This window comes from Myotis myotis, unplaced genomic scaffold (genome assembly GCF_014108235.1).
Source record: "Myotis myotis isolate mMyoMyo1 unplaced genomic scaffold, mMyoMyo1.p scaffold_m19_p_3, whole genome shotgun sequence".
In the NCBI taxonomy this organism is placed as follows: domain Eukaryota; kingdom Metazoa; phylum Chordata; class Mammalia; order Chiroptera; family Vespertilionidae; genus Myotis; species Myotis myotis.
The window spans coordinates 199495392-199520206 of record NW_023416335.1 but is presented as its reverse complement, the minus strand read 5'-3'; the positions used below and the strand labels follow the sequence as shown (position 1 = coordinate 199520206).

At 40.7% G+C, this 24815-nt stretch overlaps 1 protein-coding gene across 6 annotated transcripts in view; it reads left to right on the top strand.

Moving 5' to 3' along the window:
* Positions 1 to 24815, top strand: part of IGF1 (insulin like growth factor 1) — a 70868-nt gene that overhangs the window by 32508 nt on the left and 13545 nt on the right. For 2 of the 6 annotated variants that reach the window (XM_036300015.1, XM_036300016.1), the window contains exon 3: positions 19874 to 20055. In XM_036300015.1, the coding sequence (XP_036155908.1) occupies positions 19874 to 20055 (182 nt within the window). Of the gene's footprint in view, positions 1 to 19873; positions 20056 to 21432; positions 22101 to 24815 lie in introns of those variants that run through there. The other 4 variants (XM_036300014.1, XM_036300017.1, XM_036300013.1 and 1 more) reach the window with 4 other exon arrangements.

The window sequence follows — 24815 nt, the reverse complement described above, 5'->3', positions numbered from 1 at the left end:
CAGCTGAAGCAACACTATCCATTTCCTTCCCATTCAGAAGAGAACAATCCAGCTCCTCCCAGGGGACGCCATCAGGATTTTGACAGTGTGGGGTCTGTCTTATGATGGGAATGGAGGATTATTGTATAATGGGGGTGCTTAGCAGCCTTGAATCTGAACACAGAATCAAAGATGGAAGGAAAGCCAAGAGGCCCGTAGGTCCAGTCCCCTGCCTCTAACTAAGCCTTCCAAGGCAGATGGTTGTCATCCTACATTTAAAAATCTCCAGGGCAGCTTCCCACAGTGCCCTGGGGTTTGCACGTTTCCCCCTAATAATCAAAAAATTCTTGCTGATGTTTTAGTGGAAACACATTCAAAGTAGCAGGAGTCTGTTTGCCCTTGTCGAGTCCTGGAGATAAGGTGGAATACTCTGTAATAATGGCCCTGCTTATACCTGGCAGTGGGGATTAAGTCACCTCCTAGCCTTTTCTTGTGAGGGATAAATCTTAATTTTCCATCCAGTTAGTCTTTTTTTTTACTCCTATATGGATCCTTTCCAGCTTCCCAAATGAATCTTAAAATAGGAGGGTGAAATCTGAGTTCCCACTCTAATTAAAACCTCAGTGATGCCAAGACTTGTGGAAGGATTACTCTAGGCTTTCATTTCATAATTCCCAACATTCACCTGCCTCATGTTACAATTTTGTTGTAGTACTTTCTTGCTCACTCAGGGCCCATAGCTATTTAGCTATAGTGCTTCTCTCTGTCAGTTGGAGCCCATTTTTGTCCATTTTAAACATCCTCCTCTTTTTAATGACCTCCCCATATCTAAATTGTACAAGGTCATTTTAAATTCTAATCCTACCTCCTAATGTTTGAAGATCTTTTTCTGCGTTAGTGCAATCTGAAAAACATTCTAGTCTGTTATTTCAGTTATTGAGGAAGAAACCTCAACGTATATCAGTCCTAGAAGGGCCTGAATATCATTCATTTCTTCCAAGACCCAAAGCACAGTTGGAACATGAAAAGCAATGCAAACCCCCATCTCCATTCATTTATTCAACAAACATCTTTTCCAGCACAAATGATATAGACACTGGGGCTATGAACAAATCAGTTTCTCTACCCATCCAGTGTAATGTGCACACTGTGTGTGCAAAATGTCTTCAGTAAGCACTTCCTCTCTGCAGAGCTATGGTGGGTGTTGGATTTAGAGCAGTGAGGAGGACATCCTTTCATGGATCTCACATTCCAAAAGTGGTGGAGGAGGAGAGAGACAAAGTACAAGTCAACTAATAAATAAACACGATAAATAAACAATGTCAAATCCTGATAAATGTTTTAAAGAAATAATGGAATGATAGACCTCAGGGTGGTTGAGGAGAAGCAGGAGACAGGAGAAACCTCTCCAAAGAGGGGGCTCTAAAGACCTTACAGCTTAGCAGGCAGAGTTCCGTTTTTCTGAACCAATCCCTTTAAGCAAACCAACTTTCCTCTTGTCTCTCCTCTCAGACTTAATTTTTGCTGGGATGCTAATGGTTGATAATGTGCTGCTTCTTAAATTATTTACATTTCTGAAGGACTCCATCAATTCTTTAATCAAAAGATGTGATAAACAAGAGGAATTTCAGGAATACCGTTCCTTTAGTTCCCCAGAAAGTTAACAGACATTCCTGGAAAACAGGGATCCAAGGCCATTAATTGGGGAGAGAGGACTCACTGGCATCAGATAGACTTCTTCACTTAAATAGGCCGGTGAACTTTAAGACTTGCCAGCGTGATAAGGTTTGCAGCTAATTCCTAAGCTTTTCGGATGGAACCTCTTAAAGAACATGCTTGGTGAATGCCAGGCTGCAGAGATACCTTGGGTGCTTTGAAGTCTTTTGATGTTGGACTTGGCATTTGGAATATGATTCTAATCACAGCAGCCAGTGTGCAGGCCAGCCTGGGTGCTTCTGAAAGGGACAGACTAGCTTCTCTGGGAATCTGGACCTGTATTTCACTAGTTTCCTCAAATCATGGACCCTTTTGAGAATCTTTTATTTTTTTCAATTAAATTTATTGGGGTGACAGTGGTTAGTAAGATGACATAGGTTTCACATATACAATTAATTTTATAAGTCATCTGTATATTGCATTGTATGCCCAGCACCCAAAGTCAAATCTTCCATCACCATATATTTAACCCACCTTTACCCTTTACTACCCCCCTAAACCCATTCCCTCTGGTAAGCATCATACCGTTGTCTGTGTCTATGAGTTTTTGTTTACTTGTTTGTCTTATTTGTTCACTTGTTTCTTTCAGTTTTATATCCCACGGATCCGTGAAATCATATGGGTCTTTTTTATTGAATCTATTGGAGTGACATTGATTAATACAATTATACAGGTTAACTTTTTCTGACTCATTTTGTTTAGCATGATGTTCTCAAGATCAATCCATGTTGTCAGAAATGGCAGTATTTCCTCTTGAGAATCTTTTGAGTGTCCAAATTTCCTCTTTCCAGGAAAATCCACAAACATATATAACTACACATGGTGCAGAAGGTTCACGGGCCTCCTAACCAAACTCTTCTATGGACTGGAGGGTTCCTAAGGACCTGCTGGTGCTAAAGGCTAAGAAGTTTCTGTGATCAGATCATGTTAACCTCTTGGTCCACATTTCTTATTAGCCTATGGGTATCTTGGGACCAGACGAAGTGTTCTACCTCCCCCCAAGCTTCCTGGAGCCTTGGTAGAGTGCCCAGTACACAAGGGGGGCCGATAAGTGTCCCTGTGCCTGTTGCCACCTCGTGGTGATTGCTGCCTGAGAAATAGCCAGGGAGGGTGGGGAGACCCTTCAACACAGAAGTACCCGCAAACACTGGGGATGCCCACTTGGCTTCCCAATTAGCAAATGAGGTCATTGTCCCTCTGCTCTTTTCCAGAAATAGGTCTGTGAAGAAGGCGTGTGCTGAAATGACCTAGCAAAGCAACTGGAAGGAAGTGACTAGAAAGGGAATCATTAAAAACCCAACTCCTTCTTTCAAGGGAAATGGAAACAGGGACCTAGAGGAAAGTTATAACTGCCAAGCCAGCAGAGGCCCTGCTTCCCTCCCCTTGCTCCCAATATGGATTTCCTGCCTGCGGGGCACCATTTGATTTCAAGCCATGGGAGCCTCACACAGTCTCAGGAGAAGGGCTCAGAAAAGAAACAGCAGCCTTTGCCCTCTTCCTGCCACTCCTGTATGGAAGCAGTTGGCTTCATTAACTCTGCTTCCTCTGCAGCATTGATTCTGCCACATGCTGGAGAAATTTTGGTGATTGTATGTAGCCTGGGTGACAAATTATGATTTTTTTTTCTTTTTGCAAAATTGAATGTCCTTGGTTTATGTAACCACCTCGGTTCTATAGGCAATCGTCAGTGCTGTATTTCCCTTCATCTCCTTTGCCATGAGTTTTGAATGATTCGTGAAAGGATGTTTTGATGATGTGTTCCTGAGGGTGAGCCAAAAACCCACTCCACCTGTTCCACTCCACCTGGGAGGTTACATAAAAGGTGAAAACAAGAAAAGGTAGATTTGGGTTCTCAAAAAGTCTGTCTTCTGAACTAAGTTTGACAATTGTGTAGACTGGCTCAAATACCCACCTGACAATTTTGAAAGCCTAAAAATAAAGTGAACCTGGTACTTAGTAAAGGCAGCTTTCAATACCATAGGACATCCCTGTGTTCCTAGCTCTGCATTTGGCCAGAGAATTTGCTAAAGCTTTGACTCCCTTCCCTGTGACCTAGCTTGTTGTCTTCAGGTGCTAGCTGGCAGTCAGGATGACACAGACTTGTGCCAATAAAAAATGCAGGCAAGGGAAAAAGGTCAACATGTGTTTTTCATTTCAGTTTAGTTTCTTTGGAGGGTTCTGACTTTTATGTTCCTTCTTGCAGTAAAACTGATTCTGCTACTAGACGAACATATGGATACCTTTATCAGGCAATTATCAAAGGAGATAGGTAGCCTTTCTGGAGATTTTTTTAAGTGTAAGAGGTCTTTCCCAGGACTGCAGTCCTCGTTGGCCTGTTCCTCCTCCCTAGTACTCTGCTACTTAATCATACATCATACACACATGTTGGAAGTCCACAACCCAGAGGCATCAGGGTCAACTGGGAACTTGTGAAAATGCAGATTCTCAGGCACCGCTCACACCCATTGATACAGATACTCCGAGGTGGGGCCCAGTGATGATGTTTTAACCAGCCCTGTAGAGGGTGCTGAGGCAGGCTCATGAGAAGCACTGGCTACTTCAAGAGCCCCCAAAGATCAATGAATCTGAAATTCATCCTTTCTTAGGGGTTAGGAGGCAAGTCTGTGGGCAGAGAACTTTTACCATTTGGAATCAAAGGAACCTCCAGATTTGTAGGTCACTTAAACTCTGTTTTCCCATCTATAAAATGGGAATAAATCCATCTACCTCCTAAATGGGTTGTTGAAATGACTGAAGGGCAGAATATATCTGAAAGTAACTTGTGAACTGCCGGGCACTCTCTGAAGTTAGTTCTGGGGAGGTGGGGGAGAAGCGCTTTGTCCTCATCTGTATTCTGAACCCTGAGTTCAGGCACATAATGGCTATTCACTCACTGACTCTTTGCTGAGTAACTATAACTAATATTTGATAAGTGTTTACTCATGCATTCATCACAAGTGCTCTGTGAGGTGGGTTTGCATTCCCCTTTTCAGATGAGAACTCTTAGGTTAAGTCACTTACCCACAGCCACATAATTAGAAATGGTGGAGCCAGCGTCTAACCTCAGACAAATGCTCCAGAGCCTGCGCTCTAACCACTGCATCACACAGCCTCATGATTAACTATTAAGGGTCTGAGTGCTTGCTCTGTGACCCTAGTGGTTCTCAGCTCTTACGTGCCTTAACACAGCACAACCTGGTAGGTATATGATAGTATTATCATCCCCATTTAATGAGAAAGGAAACAGACACGGAGACTGGCTGATGCTGGTGTTTTTCTTTCCACTGTAAACATTTCTTTACCTTGCGTCTCTCTGTGTACTGTTTGTGTTCTTGACCTTTCAATCCACTAACCAGTGAGCATTTATGAAGTGCCTGCTAAGTGGCCAGTGCTGTGCTTCTAGACACAGAAATATGAGACACAGTTTCTACCCCGAAGATTCTTCAGATCAAATTGAGGAATTGTGCCAGTCATCATGAAACAGGAAATAAAAGCTAATAGATAGTTTAGAGCCAGTTTATGATGCACAAATAAATCATTTTACACCTCCAGAGAAGTGAGTGGGAACGAGGTCCTCAGACAAGAATTCCCACAGGGACCTAAAGGCAACTTCTCTTGATAAACTCAGACTTAACTGCTCTGGGCAGTTGTCATTGACTTCAGCAACCCTGCACTATGGTTTCCTTTATGGTTATCACAGACATCAGGGTATAAAGGGGACAATGACGTGTTATCTCAATTTTTGTCTGTTTTGTTCATTTCAGATCCTCAGTATTAAGAGCAGTTTCTAGAACATAGTAGGTGCTCAATAAACAATGGGGATTGCATGACTTCTCAGCAGGAGAGAAATATGGCTGAAGGAGGACAGATGTAGTGGGGCCAATTTTGAGTTGGGTGAGGAGGCAGATTGTCAGAGTATTACTTTTTGAAAGAAGGTTGAGACACAGCAAATTGGGCAGAAGCCTGGTGATCCAGAGAGGGTTCAGTAGGTGCATAGATGCAGAGTGATTGATATTTTAATAGATTACCCACTCCCTACCTGGGGTGTGGTGCTGTCTTGGCTCCTTGGTCTCCCCCTCGTTCCACTCTAGAGAAGAAAACCCACAAGTACTTGGTGATTTTGAAATTTGGGAATCAGGGTCTCTTGTCATCAATTTCATTTCCCTTGGTTTTTCTTCTACTTGGCAAACCTTTGGATGCCAGGCCCAAGTTCTAGTTACACCCATGTTTCTTTCAGAGGAAACTGCACTAGTAATTGAAAACAGAGATTGGTTCTTTTATTCTCATTCATGGTATGCAGGTGAGATTCCTGTTTGTGTTCCACCTTGGCTGTCTCTTTTCTAGTCCTGGAGGAAAATCTGGATATAATTCTCGGCTTCGGGCCTTTGGTCTTCCCTTCTGGTCCTTCTGCAAAACTGTGAGCTTTCATCAAAAATATTAAATGTATTTACCTTCAGGAAAAAATAGGATTGTCTGGTAATATCCTTTGACTCAGTAACTCTACTCCTGGGATTTAATTCTTACAAATGATCTCAAAGAGGCAGAAAGTTATGTGCACAGAGACAATGCCATGTCAGTTAAAATCCTGATAAAACTGGACATAGCCTAAATGTCTAATAATGGGAAAGTGGTTAAAGAAATAAATATGGCAGATCTACTCAATAAAATATTCTGTAGCTTTAAAATTGTAATTATGAAGATTATGTAGCAATATGAAAAATGCTTGCAATATACTGTTAAGTGAAAGAAACAATACTACACTAAATTTAGGCTAGGACTATAGCTATGTCAAAATGTGTGCATCTGGAAAAATGAAGATAATCTGATTTGTTGGGATGCCAAGATTATGGGTCAAGTGTCTACATTTCAATTTCTGATAAAGTTTTTATAACTTAGTGCAATTCAAGAAGATCAGAAACAAGCTGTTCTGGCTGCATGATGGAGCCACTTGTCCCTGCTGAAACTGCAAAGAGTCACAGTGTACTGGGTGAAAAGTGAGCATCCAATACCCAGCTTTGCCCTCAATGGCAGGATTACACAGACTTCTCTCTCTGGCAAAAAGCCATGCATGACATTCTTTCTGGCACTTTCTGGAGCATTTAGAAGAAAACTCTTGTCTACTGCACATGCTCAAACCTTGGGCTTTGTGGGCTGACTCAGATGACCTCACTCTTATCTTCAGGGATGTTAGCATTATGTACCTCTGAGAATCCCAGTAACAGTGTCAACTTCAGACTTTTCCCTACCTTGGAAGTTCCCCACTTTCAAGATGTCCCCAACTTAAGATGAACTGGCTCTGCAACTTACTAGATATATGGTTTGGGTTAAGTTATTAACCTTGCTAAACCTCAGTTTCCTCATATGTAAGGTGACTATAATAATAATGCCTACTCCATGTAGTTGCTGTAGGATGGAAAGGAGATAAGATATGGAAAGTAATATTTGCTATAATAGCTTAATAGAAAGTATTCAACAAAGGGAAGCTATTGGTAGTGTATTATTGCAAGGCCCCCTGTTGTTCTAAATGTCAAATAAATAAGTTTAAATATAAAATGAACAGAAGAATGAAATTTCCCATTTCAATCTCAAAAGAAACTTGTGTTTAATGGAAAAGTTTCTGCCGGGGTCCAACCCCAGCGGGTCCAGGGGTCCCCAAAGGTGTGGACGGAGTCGGCAAAGAAGGAATGACATGGAGGCAGCGTTCAGTTGATCAGCAGCCTAGCCAGGATCTCCATCCAGGATCTCCAGCCAAGTTCTGTGTCCATGTTCTCTTGCTAGGTTCTCCAGGGTCTCCAGCCAAGTTCTGTAGCCATGTTCCCTCGCTAGGTTCTCCAGCCAGGTTCTGTCCAGGTTCTCCAGCCAGGTTCAGTCACCAGGTTCTAGTCAGGTTCTCTTGCCAATTTCTGTAGTCAGGTTCAGTCCAGGATCTTTTGCCATGTTCTCTCAATCTAAGTTCTGTGTTCTAAGTTCTGTGTTCTAAGTTCTGTGTTCTAAGCTCTGTATTCTAAGTTCTGTGTTCTAAGTTCTGCGTCTTGCTGTCTTGTTGCATCTGTATTTATACCAGTTGATTCAATCCTATCAATCTCTATTACAAAGGTTAGGGCGTTTCTTATCTTCATTCCAGGGAGTAAAGATTATGTAGCTTAAGCACGATTGTTCGTAGTTAAAGTGATTGATTACCCGCCTGGCACTTAGTTAAGAGGTTTTATTCCCTCCCTAACTTCAGGGGAAAATCCCTACCTGGGGAAACAACCTTTCTCAGAGAGGAGACCTTGGTTAAAACACATAGTGCCGAGGTGAGCAAACATATTAAGAACAGTATGCCATATATGCCAGGTCCTTTGAAACAGCAAGGATGGACCGGCTCCCAGCAAATATGCCAGGTCCTTTGAAACAGCAAGGATGGACCGGCTCCCGGCAAGTTTCCAATCTCATTTGATTATATCTTTGGGTCTTTCTGGCACTCTCAGGAGCACCTAGGATAAAACTCTGTCTTATAGTTTTATAGTTTCTTCTCTCTCATTAGCTCATCAGTATCCTCTAGATTTGTGTCTTCTCAAGTGTTCTTACTGCAAGGAGTGTCACCCTACTAAGTTAAAGTCCTGTTAGGGAGCTTAATTATGCTCAAACCAGGTAGCACAGTCTGTATAGAAACTGTGACATTTGAAGAAATACATAATTTCAGATAGAAGGCTAAGAGAAAGAGACATTCTTGGCGAGGCCACAGATAACCAACCCAGACAGGGGGGAGAAGGCTGGGAAGGCAAAAGCCACAGACAAGGACAAGAGGAGAATTTTTGGCTGAAAGGAGAGTATTGAGACATCAACAGCCTGAAAAGATAAGTTCAGGGTGATTTATGGTCTGTTGACTACCAGAAAAAAAAAAAAAGATGTGGCAAAAGAAGGCACAGATGTTCTGAAAAAATTTGAGGAATTTATGATAGTTCATAGTCTGACTATAGGAAATGTCTGCCGAGGGCAGATATCAGGGGATGGTGGGCGTACTGGTTGGATGAGAAGATACTAGGAGGCTAAGACTTCACAAGTGACCTTTACCAAAGTCTCATCTTGAACCAGAAGTAAAGGAAGAAGAAGAAGAAGAGGAATAGAAATTGCTTAAAAATAAAAAAAAACTCAATAACTTAGCAAATCTTAGAAGTAGATTAAAATGTTTCTAAGCCAATGGTCCCCTTTTTCTAATTATTCTTTCCTTTACAAGTCATTGCCAATTATTCCAATGAACAGTTCAGGAATGAGGATGTGTGTAGCTCTCTCTACACTCTCTTATCATAAGCTACTATACAGTCAAAATCTTCACTTCTCTCTGCCCATCCCTATTATATGGGAGCTGCTACCAGACCTTGACCGGTCATTTTTTCTCATCAACTTAACGGTTTATATATGTAGTTTTTATACAAATTTGCATCTAATTGACATCGTGGTAATTATGGAGTCTATACCCATCTGGAGGCCCATGGATTTGATATTCTCCTTTCTCACAGGTGTGAGAGGCTTAAACTGGGGTTACAATGAAGCAGGCACAGAAGGTCCTCGACTTACTATGGCTCAACTTAATTATTTCTCAAATTTACGATGGTAAACTATACTTTGAATTATGAATTTTGGTCTTTTCCTGGGTTAGTGATATGCAGTAAGATTCTCTCTCATGATGCTGGACAGCGGAGCCAGCCACAGCTCTTAGCTAGCCACATGACTACAAAGGTAAACAATTGATACTCTTCAGTGTCGTATTAAATGCACTTTCGACTTAAGATATTTTCAACATATGATGGATTTATAGAAATGTAACCCCATCATAAGTCAAGGAGCATCTTTACTTACTGGGAATCTGAGAAGAGAGGCGGCTGCCCTGATAAAAGACTGTCCATTAGAAGAGAGCACTTCGCCCCTGAACTTGGGCCTTCACTTCCAGCTGGTTAGGACAGAGCTAATTATGCCTAAATATTAGCATAAGTAGTCCCTCCATACAGACTTCCCAACACAGATCTGAGCCAAAGAGAACAGACAGGAGGCAAGTATTAAGGGAAATAAGATGTCCCACAAGTAATATTTCTGGCCCAAAGGATCCTCTCAGCTCTATGACACATTAGGCCTTACATTGCTTGTTCCTAATGAAGTTAGCTCATTCTGAAACCATGCATAGGTTTTGTGATAAATTGAAAATGACTGCTGTGGCAACTGTCCGCAGTTCTCAGAAAGGAAATTCACAGAAGTGAGTGATTGGCTAGAAGGCCAAGTGACCATTGCCTCAGAGTGGGGCTCCAGAGCAATGTGGTCATTCACAGCGTGATTGAATAGTAAGAAAAGAAATAGTTTGATTTTTTCAGCCAGTATCACAAACTAAAAATATTTTTCTTTGTTGAATTTAGTAAAATAAATAAGAGAATCAGAGAATTTTATTGATTGATAAGAATATTTGCTGAAAAGCACTTAGTGAGGTTTGGAGATGTAAACACTATATTGGTCCCAGATGAAATAGAGAACAGGATTTAGCTTGGAGACAAGCTCCAACTGAACCAAAACCTCTCTTTCTTCTTATTCATAATCACCTCTTTAGTTCAGAAAAATAATAGTTTTGGGGGTGGAGTGCAGGAGGGTAGCTAAAAGCTAACAGGCTCCGTGATTGCCAGGTTACTAAGAAGCCTCTTAAACAGACTTTGAGTTTCCTCTCATGTCCAAAGCACTTAAAGTCTCTTGGTCATGTTTGAGCAATAAAATATTAAGGAAAAAGTTATATCCTGAAATAATATAGTCCCTTTCTAAATAAACCATTCAGCCTTAGTCTGCATACTTGCTTGATATTTTGATGAATAATACTAAAACTTGCTTGAGAACTCCTTGTACAGATTTTAAAATTTTGATAACCTTACCATTAGTTTATTTTACACAAAAGGGGGGTAGCATTTGAAAAGCCATCTTTATAATGGTCATCTTCTAATTTTGTCCTCTGGGCAGGAGTTGGGTACTGATGGCAGAGATGATGACCTGCCTGGAAGCCCATTCACTTCATTGGAGATGAGATAACATGTAGTCATAGCTGGACTTTTCAAGGAAAAATATGCACCTGTCCCCCTGGAAGGAACTGAATGTTGTACAGAAGATTCATATACCATTGACAGGCACCAAGGAAAGCAATGAAATAAAATGTTGGCCTCACTGAGCACTAGGAAGTTCTACATTCTGGTCAACAATATTAATGCCCCTCCTAGAGCTTGTCACTTACTCATCTTTGAAGGTGCAGCTTTGGGAAGTGTGATGGTCAAAAGCCAGACCCAGGGAGTCTTCTCACACTCATTCTCATTCCAAACACCCATGCAAGTGAGGGCCAATGCTTTTCCTTATTCCTCAAAGCCTTTAGGACCCTGATTTTCAAAATGTAGTTTGATTCTTTCTACTGTTTTAAGAGCTTCCGCCAATGAATTTCATCCTTCTTATCCTCCTCCTAATTGCACGTGTATCCTGTCTTGAGCAGGTTTGGGCAATCCCCATAGATGGTCTTATCCCTTCCCCTTACTCCAGCTCACCTCCCATATTGGACATTTTCCCCCCACCAAATTCAACATCGATCCTAGATTTCTTCAAATTCAGCCCATGAATCTTGTTTTTATCTAAAATTAAAGCCAACAAAGAGGCAACTCCTGGTTCTCTCATGGAACCTCTGTTCTCTATGTATCACCCTCATTTTAGGGAGAAACACTGAGATATCGTATATACCTTATTGATTAAAAAGTGGATAGCATAGCCCAGCTGGTGTTGCTCAGTGGTTGAGCATCAACCCATGAACCAAGAGATCCCAGGTTCAATTCCTGGTTAGGGCACATGCCCAGGTTTCGGGCTCAAACCCTGGTGGAGGGCATGTAGGAGGCAGCCAATTGACGTGTCTCTCTCATCGATGTTTCTATCTCTCTATCCCTCTCACTTCCTCTCTCTCTAAAATCAATAAAATATATATATTAAAAGTGGGTAGCATAACCATTTAGATAATCCTTGGAGTCGGATTGTTGGAAGAAGTGCTTGATCTTATTATCTAGTTCTAGTACTTTGGTTGTCTACGTGAGAAGACTGCATCTCGGAGAGTTTGGGTGACTTGTGAGTTCACATGAAGGATCTGGGGCGAGAATCCATTGTTGCTATCAATATACCATACTGCCTTGTTTTCATTCTCTCTCTGCATATTGCTCTGTGCTTGGTGCTCTAGAAATACTCCGCATGCCAACATACTGGCATAAAAGGGACATCACACACAACCCAGTTGGCACTGAAGTGCACCGCATGCAGTTATTTATATCATGCAATGCCTTACCCACCCTTTCTTCCCTCCCTCTGCCTTCTCTCAAAGTGTCGCTGACTCGGGCTGTTCTGCTCTGCAGTAGTGCCAAGGACTGTTTCTGCCACTGTGGAAGCTGCCTTCCGACAGCTTACTCCACCGCCCTCCAACACAGACCCGGATGCCTCTCCTTAGGGGCCTCCACCTCATGTATCTCTCCCTTCAGACACACCAGACTTTCCTGGCAGACGTTACCCTGTAACCTGCCATCCTGACCCTGTCACACCCACCCCTGGGAAAATCTCCACATGCACCCTAAGCAAAACACAGAGGCCTGAGTGAGGAGACTGACAAGGAACAGGGCCCCAGAGAACACAGGGCAGGTGCCAAGTTGCAAAGAAAAGAGAAATGATAGACTTTAGAGTGAAACTAAAAATAAAGAGAATGTGGTTTAATACCCCTTTGGCTGATTCATCTTTCTGTGGTACCAGAAAGAGGGGTGTTCCCCTCTATTCATGAGGGCCTTCTGTTTTGCCTACAAGGCATCTCTTCCCACATCTGAAAGAGTAAACTAACAATAACAGTGTAAGTAGAGCAGATAATGCTGGTGGCTTGGCTACAATGTCCATGTTGGAGCCAGACTCATCTTACAATTTCCGTCACAGTCTGGAAAAAAAAAATGAGATAACCAAGGTCCACATATGTGATTCCTCAACATCCTTTCTTATTATTCCTCGTATGATCTGTTTTCAACCCATTCTGGCATGGGTCCAAGATGGAGTAGTGATTACGAAGGCCTGGTGACATTGTATACTTGGGAGCTGCTTATCCCCTAAAAATGGTTGGCAGGAGACAGAGCCTTAGTTCTTAGTCATTCCAGGGAGGAAACTAAACTCTAATTCCTAGTCTACCATGAGCTGCCTCGTCACATAGCATGAGCTTTTGTCCAAGAGTTTATCTGTGAATAAAAAGAATGGTCAATGGCCACCAATAGCGGGAGACTGGAAGATACAGATGAAGGAAAGAAAAGAAAGAGATGTGGCATGAAATGGAGAGAGGGAAGAGAAAGACATAAGCTGGTTGAAAGTGATTGGGAAATCCCTCTGACCATGTATTTTGTTCATCCCGTGGGTCATAGCATTTTTTTAATAAACAAATGGATGCTAATCCTGGAAACTCAATTATTTTAGACAGTGGATTATTTGGAAGAAATAAAAGGTAACAATAGGTCAAGAGAAGCCCACGCAACTTTGCTTTGTTTGCTTTGATTGGAGGATCCATTCCAATAAAGTGTCTATTTCAGATTAATCTATTCAGGGCAGTCTATAGGGGGTGGGGCAAAAGTTTTCCAGTTGTGAGTACATGAAACACAGAGATCATTCATTCTTGCATTATTAATTATTGATTATTCTATTATTTATTTGTATTACAATTGCAAACCCACTTTTGCCCACCCCTATAAATAACATAAAGCTTGGATATCCTTTCAAAAGAAGTTATTCATTCATTTTCATGGAGAACAAAACTCCTCTACCTAGAAAGGCCATCTTTTTCAACCAATTTTGGAAAGGGTGCATTTTTTGGAGAAAGAGAGGAAGAGGATACCTGCCCAGATAGCTGTATTAGCCAATTCAACTCCATAATAATAATAATAGCTACATTTATTTAGAGTTACTATATACCAGACATTATGAAAAATAATTCACACACATTCTCATATAATCTTCACAGTAGCTCTGGGAGTTACTCTTATTATGTCTATTTTACATAAAAGGACCTGTGTCTTAGAAGATTTGGTGCCTTGTCCAAGGTGAACAGTGAACATGTGGCAGAATCCAAGTCTGTCTGACTCCCAAAACTGTGCTTTTAGTCACTCCACATATTGCCTCCTGCACTGGTGGGTAAGGCATTGCATGATATAAATAACTGCATGGGGTGCACTTCAGTGCCAACATATGTCACAGGGAGGTCATACTCAAATCTTACAATATGTTCTAAATAATTGAAGACATATAACCAGAAAGTGGTAGCTATCTTATAGACCAGACGCAATTGAAACAATTCGAACATAACAATGATCTCTTGACACTTGATTATCTTTTACCTTAGATGTTGATAAACCAAACTATTCCCTTAGGAAAATATTTCTGCCCAGCAAAGTATTTCTCTTGCCAAAGTGTAATTTTTTTATTGGCTATGTCTATCTCCTCTAAGCCCTGGAAACAGACCTAAGCTAGTAAATTGTGCTGTCCTGGCAAGACAATCATCCCCCAGGGCTTTATATCAGGCTAAAGTAATATATAATGTTGCTTCCCACTCTGTTGGCCCATTTCTCCAAAGAGTCCTAAAACAGTTATGTTTCTCCTCTGAATCTCTAGTTCTATTGTTCCTAGGCCTTGTGCTGAAGCACCTGGCCTTGGAGACAGAGGCAGACTGAATAGCACTATTTTCACACCTGCCCTTGGAGTTGAAGCTTCCAAAAGAAAGGAGGATTTGAAGACAGGTGCAATGTCCTGGAACTCTGCTTCGTTCCTTTTAGACCCAAAGATATACAAACATTGATTGATTGGGCAACAGGAAGACTTTGGTCTTTGGGGTTATGAGGATTTAGTAGCTGCAAAACAGCTGCTGGGGGTGGTGGCAGATTGAACAGGGTCGTGATTCCTAGAAAAGATGTCCTTGTCCAATTGAGAAGTGGTGGGACCAGCAAACACTGGCAATTAAAAATTAACAAGGGCCAAAGTGAAATCGATGCCTACATTTGATAGGTTTTCGAGAAAAGCTTATGACATGCAGTTCATAGAAGAGAGAACATTTTCTGTGCTCACTTTTACAGATGCCAAAGGTCAGTCTTACTTGGAAAAATCTTTCTGCAGAAAAGCAGAAATATACAGAGTTCTCTAGCACCGTATAAGGCAGGCATTAAACATATATTTTAGAAAAACTTCTCCAAAACCAATTTTGATTTCACAGTGTTTGGCAATGGCTCCAATACTAATGGTAAGTCACTTGATTCCTGATATATGTTTGAATATGTGTGTATACATACCCGTGTTAATCTAAGTGCATAATGATGCGGCTAGTTATGGTAGCAAAAGCTTCTTTTCTTATCCTTACTAAGCACATGTTTTAACTCAAGTGTGATTTCCATAAAATTTTTAAAAGGTAATGTATTGATTTATCAAAGGGCTTTAAGTAAAATGTAAATCCTACTTATTCAGAAAATAATAACCATTCGAGGTAGTATTACATTTTGGATCTGGATAATAGTCATATCACAATTTTCTTTCTATTAGGAATTCATGAAAAGAGTCCTGTTTTCCATAGAAAGCCACAAAATGTGTAAGAAATATTGAGAAGTGAGTCTTATTTTACCAGAAATGAAAATAGCACTTGAAATGCTAAGATGGAGACAATTTTAAAATTACTCACATTTTACCCAACTTTCCTACTACTATCCCATGCAAAATTATGTCTACTGAGCACATTTTTATTAGATAAGGTAGTCCATGGAGCAATGCTGAGCTAAGAAACTAACAATACACAGTTATTCCAAGTTGTCATCATGTCTGGAAGTTATGGATAAATAGTTGGTGCAGGACACCTAACTTTCTGCCTTCTAAAGATTTTAACAGTAATATTTGGTCATGCAATCAAGCCTCCGTTAATCAAAGTTAAATGAAAATTAGTTTTTTATAAAAATCCCATTGTGTTTTCTGTAAGAAACATAACTGTGAATTTTCTAGAAATAGCCCTTGAAATCCAACCTGAATTATCTTACTTCTTTTTTCCTGCTTCCAAAATATGATCAAATTTAGAGCCTCCTTTTGTTAGCAATTTCTAGAGAATAGTTTTATTCCTCAGAACCCAAAGATTAAGTATATGTCTTCAGAACTGTATATTTCCCTATTTGGAAAATGTTTCCATTTCCATTATTTAAGTACTGATTCTTCAATTAGTGGCAAAATTAAAATAATTGAAGCGTTCTCAATAAACAAGTGGGGAAGTTTCCAACTGCCTTCCCAGAAACCTGGAAGAAATGCAACCACATGTAGAACCAGTAGAGGTAGCACCATTTTTACCAGTGATTAATGACGAGAGCTCTCTGCTCAAGAAGTGATGACCCCCCGGGAACTCTCAGCATTACACTTTCTCTTTCAGGGATGGAAGGAAGTGAGGAGCTTGCAACCCAGACAAAACGTGAGACTCAGCTAATTGGTGTGGTTTTGATGATGCCACAATTCTGCCCCAAATCCTTGTAACTAGCAAGTTTGCCCTGTAGATTATTGAATTACTCCACTGATCATGCATTATTTAAAGGGAAATGCTATTATTATAGAAGCCATCTGTTTAACCATTGGAATTCTGTCTGTTGGCCAACTTTCAAGATACAGTAGTGCACTGTGACTACACACGCGATAAGACAAGTCAAGGCCTACATTAAATGGCCAACTTTTATAAATGCCTGTTCACTCTAATGACCAAGTGGGTGTAGAGATACTTCATGATGCCAGTAGGACAGAACTCTGAGACTGTACCTAGCTGCAAAAGGAACTATCCCAGTCACCTGTCTTTTGTTTTAGCATCAATTGCAGGAGTGGGGAACCTTTTTTTCTGCCAAGGGCAGAAATATATGATGATATTTATAACATCATATGCGGGCCTTACAAAATTATCAACTTAAAAATGAGCCTACTATAATTGGTCAAACATTACATTTACTCACCCCTAATGCCATGGCAGGGCTAGACCAAATGATTTTGAGGGCCTCATATGGCCCCCAGGCTAGACCTTCCCCACCCTTGAAGTAAAGAAAAATATTTTGAGCATCTTGGGGAAGCTCAAATGATGAATAGAAAATAAATTTTCATCTTCTGAGTTAGAAAGTATTCTAACCTCTTTCCTGAAGACAACATAAATGGCTTCCAACCATATTGAACATTTGGCCTGGATGGGTTTTCTTCTGCATTTCTTTACTTATTACAGATTCTTTGGAATAGAAAGAACCATAGCACCATGTACTGTGTTCAAAACAGGAATATTATCCTTTCATCTCTCACAGGTGTTCATACCACCTTTACTTAACTACTTCCAGCAATGGGAAATTCATTACTTTTAAAAGAAGTTTGTCCCATTTTTAAAACTTTTGAGCCCAAATTGTTAGAAAAATTTTCTCTTATATTAAGCCAATATTTGTTTCCCGTTCACCTACCAAGGTCTGATTCCACCCACTGGAGCAGAATTGCATAGTGCCTAATGGGAAGTTTTTAAAGGAAAGAATATAACAATTCACTCTATCACATTTAAAAATTAGTCATAATGACCAGAGCTGCAATTTAGAGGTCATTAAAAATCCCTTTTTTTTTCCAAACTTGATACTGGAGCAAATTATGTTCCTGCCTTTCTAGTAAACCACACTGTATTGGGTTTCTAGTGTTAGCCCATAGCAATAAGTATCTTTATTTTGCTTCTGGAAAAAGAAGTAACGTGAGGCATTTGAAGATAAAGGGCAAAACTTGGACCCTCAACTGTGGCCTCTCAGTTGGCAAGAAATTATTTTTATTAAATATCTTGATATAGAACCAGAAACCAAGCCTATAGGACACTTCAAAGGACTAATTAAACTTTAAAAGGCAATAGATAACTACTGTTATATTCATATATCGCCCAATGAAGTACAATCAGTCCATTGTAGACACTATGAATAGACAAAGAAAAACATCTTTCTAGGATTGTGGTAGGATAACTGATAGCTGCATTTATAGCCAAATCCAAGCCTTTATACCACTATTTCAACATTTTTAAAAATATGGACATAAGGTACTTTCTTTACAAAACATTTTTTAAAGAGTCCTAAATTTCTCTTTCCCTAAATTCTTGATCTGTGGACTAAAAGAGCACAGCTATTTTATAGTCTGAGTCTTCTACACCAGCTGATCTTCCATGGCAAGTGGAAACCCTGCTGAGGCACCAGTGGGGGCCAGCTGCCTGGTTCCCCCAAACCCCTCAATCACAAGGAGCCCATAGGGTTTGCCTCCAGCTAAAGCAGCAAATCCCACCCAGAGAGACCACAAACTGAACCCTCACTGAGCTACTACCCTCTGCTGCCCCAAGAATGGTAATACACCTGCCCTCTGTGAAGAAGCATCAACAGGCTCCTGTGCTAAACACCAGGAAAACAATTTGTGTTCTCAGGGGATGCCACCAACAGTTGGCCCTTTGGGCCACAAGGCTGCCAGACTAAGCTGGTGGTGGGCTATTACCCTGGGAGTTCAAAATATACATTGTGGATTTTGACTTTCAAAACTCCATCCTAAAGAACAGTGTCATTATTGTGCAAATGCAGACTTTTTAAATGTAAAATATCTTACTGTCTCCTGTGTCAGGAGTTAAGATCGAATATATGTCAGACTGATTAATTGGATTCTTCTAGATCAATGGTTTACACATTTTCCACCATGAAATCTGAATGTCAGTGGAGAAAACCAGCCCTCCTTCCCCCCTCCCCCTCCTACTCCCCAAGGGAGTTAAGGGACAGGAGAGAAAGCTGAGACAGGGTCCCCCTGCCCTTGCCTGAATCAGGGCACTTTTACTTCTGTCTGTTTTATATATTGGTATATAAGCAAGATTCGTTTTAACAAGAGTTCTGCTACGACAAAAAGCTTACAAAGGATCCAGGTACAATTTAAGGTCCATGTAAGCTTGTTTTGTCCTTTCTTTTCATTCTAGAGCCAGGAAAAGTGTATTCAAATCAAAACAAAATGAAATCAGACTAAAACCTACTTGCCAAGTAAAGAGGTCTAATTGATTTGCAAATATCAAGAGAAATTTGACTCATCGTGTTCCCTATGGGCAATCCAGGTCACAGGAAAGGTGGACGTTTAGTTCATTCTGTCTCGGTCTAATAGTTATTCTATAAGAAGACAGAATTGATTGTTCTGATCTCTCTGGGGTGATAAGAGAGAGAGCCCTATCACATCGGTATTGTCATCAGTTCCAAGTTCCAAGGTTTCTGGATGCAGTCAACAGTAACACTGCTTCTTCACAAACCGTGTAAGTTCCTGGGAAGGGGTGCTCAGAGAAAGCAACCCAATATTTATTTAGGACCTACTATGTGTCTAGTGATACTCTAAGTACTTTCCATATATTATCTCATGTAATCCTCAAACAACCCTCACAAGAAAGATATCATTAATCCCACTTTACAAATGAGTAAACTGAGGCTCAGGAAGCTTCAATGACTTGTCCAGAGTTGTGCAACAGATCTTCCAGGCTCTGTGAGGCGCTTGGGGTTGGCAGAGAGAAGATCTGGGTTAAACTCTTGGTTCTACCATTTACTGCAGAATGAATGACCTATAGCAAGTCCTTCCCAACCCCGAGTTTCAGCCTCCACACCAAGAAAGTAGGAGTCTTTCCTAGATTTAAAATCTCACTGATGTTCATACAGTGGAAGCAACTAAGCAAAAGAGCAAATATTTGAGCCATCCTGCATATAAAAACGATGCAAATTTTCTAAAAAGGTAAAGGAAACTGAATGCATGGTCCTCTTTTATTAATATCCCTAGCAGCCTCTCAAGCCAATATATAAAGTAAGGGTAGGATTGGGCCATACAGTTTTTTGGCTGAGGGCTGCTGAGAACATCAGGAGAACTAACACAAAGTATGTTGTGAATGAGTGTAAACGAGTGTGATACAGGTTCCTGGAGACATACTAGAATCCAGAAGGATCTATAGGAACAGGAATTGTGGAGAAGCTTCAAAGAGAGGTTCACATACAAATGTGTGGGATGACTAGGCATGGGGAGAGGAGAGTCTTCAGAGTCTAGGTGGAACCATGAATTTGGAATATTCCACTCTAAAGCCAGGCCACTCTGCATTTCATTTGTACAGACAAGCCCACAGGTTATGGCTCCAACAGTCGGAGGGCAATTCAGACAGGCATTGTGGACGAGTGCTGCTTCCGAAGCTGTGATCTGAGGAGACTGGAGATGTACTGCGCCCCACTCAAGCCTGCCAAGTCAGCCCGCTCCGTCCGTGCCCAGCGCCACACTGATGTCCCCAAGGCTCAGAAGGTAAGCCAGCTGGAGTGGGATCCCGCCATCCTCAAGAGATCTGTGTCTTATATGTGTGGGTGGACCAAACAGTAATTTAGTCCCCATAGTCTCCTGTCTTACAGGTCAAAATAGCTCCATTCTCACCCTAGATGTCCATCCCTTTGGTCTCTCCGCATTGCAAATTCTCTTTTGCACTGCTCTGGACAATCAGATAACCAGCAGGTGGTGAAGAATGGTAATAGCTACCTCATCAGGTCGCTCTGAGAATTAACTTACTGCACATACAGTGCTTTCCATGTGTCTGCACAACACAGCTGTTGGGCAAATGTTAACATCTGTCATAATTGTAATTAAGAACAAAACCTGGAAACTTTCAGGTCCTGGTATTCTGCAAAGGTGTAAAAAAAAACACAACTCTAAAATGGGAACTATTTGAAATTCACATCCAATGGCAAACATAGTTAAAGAAAAACATTAAAAATAGAAATTTCTGTTTGGCTCAAAGAATACCTAGAAATTTCTAATGACCAAAATTTGCAGGTGTCTTTTTTAAAAGCTAGATTTTAAACAAACCTTAGAGGTACTATCTCTGCCATCAAGAGCATTTAAATCATCTGATGCATGTTTGTCACCTGATAAACTTTTGTTGAATGAATGAATGAATGAGTGAATGAGTAAACAAGTGAATATAAGTGATTAACATTTTAGTCATGAGGTAGAAAGAATGAGAACTAAAGAGAAGGTGAAGAATGAAGAAGAAAGAGAGGAAGGTTGAGTAAGGAAAGTGTTTCCATGGGGATTCTGTTGACAAAAGGAAAAATCAAACAAAACAAAAAAATACCACCTGTGGTTTTAATCTTTGGAGCCAAGACTAGCATAGTGCAGAATGCCCAAGATGAGAAATCAAGATGTTTACAATGACACCTTTGCTGCTTCCTGGTCGTAAACTGCAGCCGAGACTGGAGGAGGACCATGAGGGTTGAGCAAAGATGTGACTCCAGGGAGATACCTTGAGGGGTAGAAAGAGACGGGGCACAACCTGGTGTCCAGAGAACACAGCAGCCAATGGTCAGGGAGCAAGCACCACAGAAGTTACTTTTTGGTGAATGAGACTGGAAAGTTGTGCTGGGGATTGTGAAAGCAGGTTAATTCTCTTTCTTCCCAGGTGACCCAGTGCCTCTCAATTTCTAGTTGGTTAGAGGGTGGGGGTCCAAGATGAGCCCCAAAGTTCTGGAATGTTGGGTCTGGTGACTGAGGTGTAGACACCTGTGCAACACCAGTGCTGTCTCCCGCATCCCATGGAGCCCAGGCATTCTGGGCTAACTCTAAGGCTGTCTTCTGGGACACCAAGGGGACCACCTGTTCTCAATGCCATTATTTTTGTGATGTTTACAGTATCAGCCCCCAACTACCAACAAGAAAAAGAAGTCTCAGAGGAGAAGGAAAGGTGGGCCAAAGAAACACCCAGGAGGGAAACAGAAGGAGGGGACGGAAGCAAGTCAGCAGATGAAAGGAAAGAAGAAAGAGCAGAGGAGGGAGACTGGAGCTAGAAACTGAACACAGAAGCAAAAAGGAAAATGGAGGAGAAGAGCAGAGAGGGGCAAAGACGATGAGAGAGAAGCAGACAGCGATACAGAAAAGTGGGCAATGCTAGAGGAAATGAAGAACAGTAGCCTAGTGGAGCTAGCTAATACCCGTGATGGAAGGATTGAAGGAGTCTGTTATAGAATGTGGCTGTTAAACATGGAGAAAATGGAAATGAAGCACGTAATCCCCAGGAAAGCCCAAAGAAAGGCAGTGGCAAGAATGAAAAAAGAACAAATATTATAAAAGAGTCAAATTTCCTGCTCCCAAAAAACAATTAAATAAAACAATTAAGATTACAAAATCAAGGCTTTTGTATGCATTTAAAAATTTTGTGTGAATCTATAATAGAAGAATTGCTCATGTCAATATATGTCCAGAGTTAAATATTAGCCCCAAATTCTCCACAAGACTGAATTGTGTCATAGAAATTCCCAGATTTCCTTTCCTGCAATGAACTTAGAGGCTGCATGTCTTGGTTTGGGCCAAAGGGCATCCAGTATTTGCCTACAGGCCTGTGAGGCCTGTGAGGTAACCTATGAGAGAAGGTCATTGAACCTTTTTTTTTTTTCCACTTTGGAATCAGACATAAAAGATGTATTAGTTTGCTAGGGGTGCCATAACAAATACCACAGACTAGGTAGCTTAAGCAGCAGAAAGTTATTTTCATCTACTTCTGGAGCCTGGAAGTCTAAGATCAAGATGTTGGCTGGGTTGGTTCCCTTTGAGAAATATTAGAGAAGAATCTGTTCCAGGCCTTTCTCCATGGCTTGTAATTGCCCTTCTTCTCCCCGTGTCTTCACATCATCTTCCTTCTATGCATATCTTTGTGCCCAAATTTATCCCTCTTATAGAACAATGGTCATGTTGGAATAGGACCCACCATAATGACCTCATTTTAATTTAATTACCTGTATGTTGACTCCCCATCTCCAAATACAGTCACATTTTGAGGTACTGGAGGTTGGGATTTCAACATGTAAATTTTGGGGTAAGTGACACAATCCAGCCCATAACAGGAGACTTCTGATATATGACTACTGTCTTCTGACTCCTAGAATACTCTCTGTTGCTGTTTCTCTCTTACTTTCTCTCCCCCACACACACATAGACTCCTAGATTTTTAGATCTGAAATCTTAGGCATTTCAGCTCCATGGAAATTCTAGGACCATAGTATGAGCTGTAAAAGGCCTCAGAAATCATTTGGTTCAATCACTTCATTTTAAAGATAAGAATACTGAGATCCAGAAATGGGTAAAGATGTGCTTGGGTTCTAAGATGCCCTCCTTCTGGCCAGCAGAGAATAGCACATAATCAATATGGACTAATAAGAATTCCAAAAGAAAAAGATGGGGTAGAAGTGGCCCCATGAAGTCTCCTACTAATTTAATATATTCCCACCAGAAGGAATGGAGTAAATGAGAGCAGGGTTGATGGATTTCCCTGAGGGAAAAGAAAAGCTCTATAGAATCACAGAATGTAGGTCTTAGAGATCTTCTCCTCCACCTTCCTTGATTTAAACAGTAGGGTTAGGGTCTTCACAGTTAATAAAGCAAAAAGTCTCAAGATCATCCAAATTGTTGATTATAAGAGTTGAGAGAGATAAGTGGACAGCCAAGCAAATGATGACCCTTGGGAAAAGAAGATGACTAAACCAAGAACCAAGAAGCAAAGCATTTCATCAAGTAGCCTACTTTGATGATGTCATGGTATAAAGAAACCTCCTTTCTGGCTGGTCCTTCCATGCCTTCTACTTCAGGGCCATTCTTCCTTCATGGTTCACTGAAAATCCAGCCTGTATAATATATGAATATGCCCAAGGCTCAATCTAGGAGAAAACGGTCCAATCAGAAGCATAGCAAAGCCACAGATGGAAGCCAAGCCACTGCTGTGGTGGTTGCAAAGTGGATCCTGGGTTATTCGATCGATGAAAGCCAGCTAGTACCTGAAACCCATATGGCCAGCCACCTTATCCAGGAGATGCTGAGTACTCTTGCTAAGACATCATGCTCTAGGACCAGCCTCAGACATAGGCCTACTGTGACTACCATCTGAGAGTAGCCAGCAAACACAGATGGCTCTTCAAGGGACCACAGTTGAGCAGAAGAATTAACAGTTAATGTCCTATGAAAAGGTTCCTTAAAGAATTGTCTGTTCCTTCTTTCATTGATGAGTGAATAAATGTCAACTATAAATCAAGACTTTGGATAAAGTATAAGTACACCCAATGATGAACTTCATCCAAAAAGAAGACAAGGACATCAAAAGAAAAAAAAAGCAATAGAACTTTCTAGCTAAAGAATGTTTAAATCCTAGATTATGGATTAAAACCCACTTCTTTTTGTAATGGGTTTTTATCAACTCTAAAGCAATTATCTTGAATGGCTAGATGTGACTTCAGAATAATATGAACTAAGTAAATAGGAAGAATCTACTATTGTCTTTCCATCTCCCCCTTTCTAGAATCAATACTAAGCACCTAGTGATACATGGTATATAATGTTGTGTAGATAGATGGATGAATGGATGAATGAATGATGGGTGGATTGGATGGGTGTTCTAGGTAGATGAATAGAGGTAGAAAGGCAGCTATAAAAATACATAGCACTGCTGAGATGACATGATTCCTCTCGTTCTTGCACAGGGGGTGAGGCAAGTTCAGAGTAAAGAAAGAAAGAACAAAGGAGTTGTGCTTACATAAGTGTTGCAGGTTTACAATTTCCTTCTCTAGCCTCAACTGAAATCATTCAAGGGCCTATTGCCAAAAGTACAATTGCCAAAGGTGGCATCTGCCACCTTTAAAATCAAATGTACTTTATAGCAAATGTTATGTAACTATTAGTCCCCTCAATACTTTCCTGAAGTAGGCAGAGTAGTAGACATCATTTAAAATTCTACTATTTCAACTGCTTCTCTTAGGGAAAATTGATGATTATGTGTAAAACTTATGGGATATGTAAAGATTAAATAAAATTAAAAATTTAATTTAAAATTAAAAATTAAAATAAAATTGCTGAAAAAAATTTTTTATTGAGCACCTACCATGTGCAAACCTCTGAACTAGGTATGAAGGAGAATTATAAAGATTGTAGAAGCAGTAAAACATAGTGGGTTAAGAGTAGAGAATGTGGAATCAGACTGCCTAACTTCAAATGCTGATTAGCTTACTAGTGGTATGACCTTGGGCAAATGA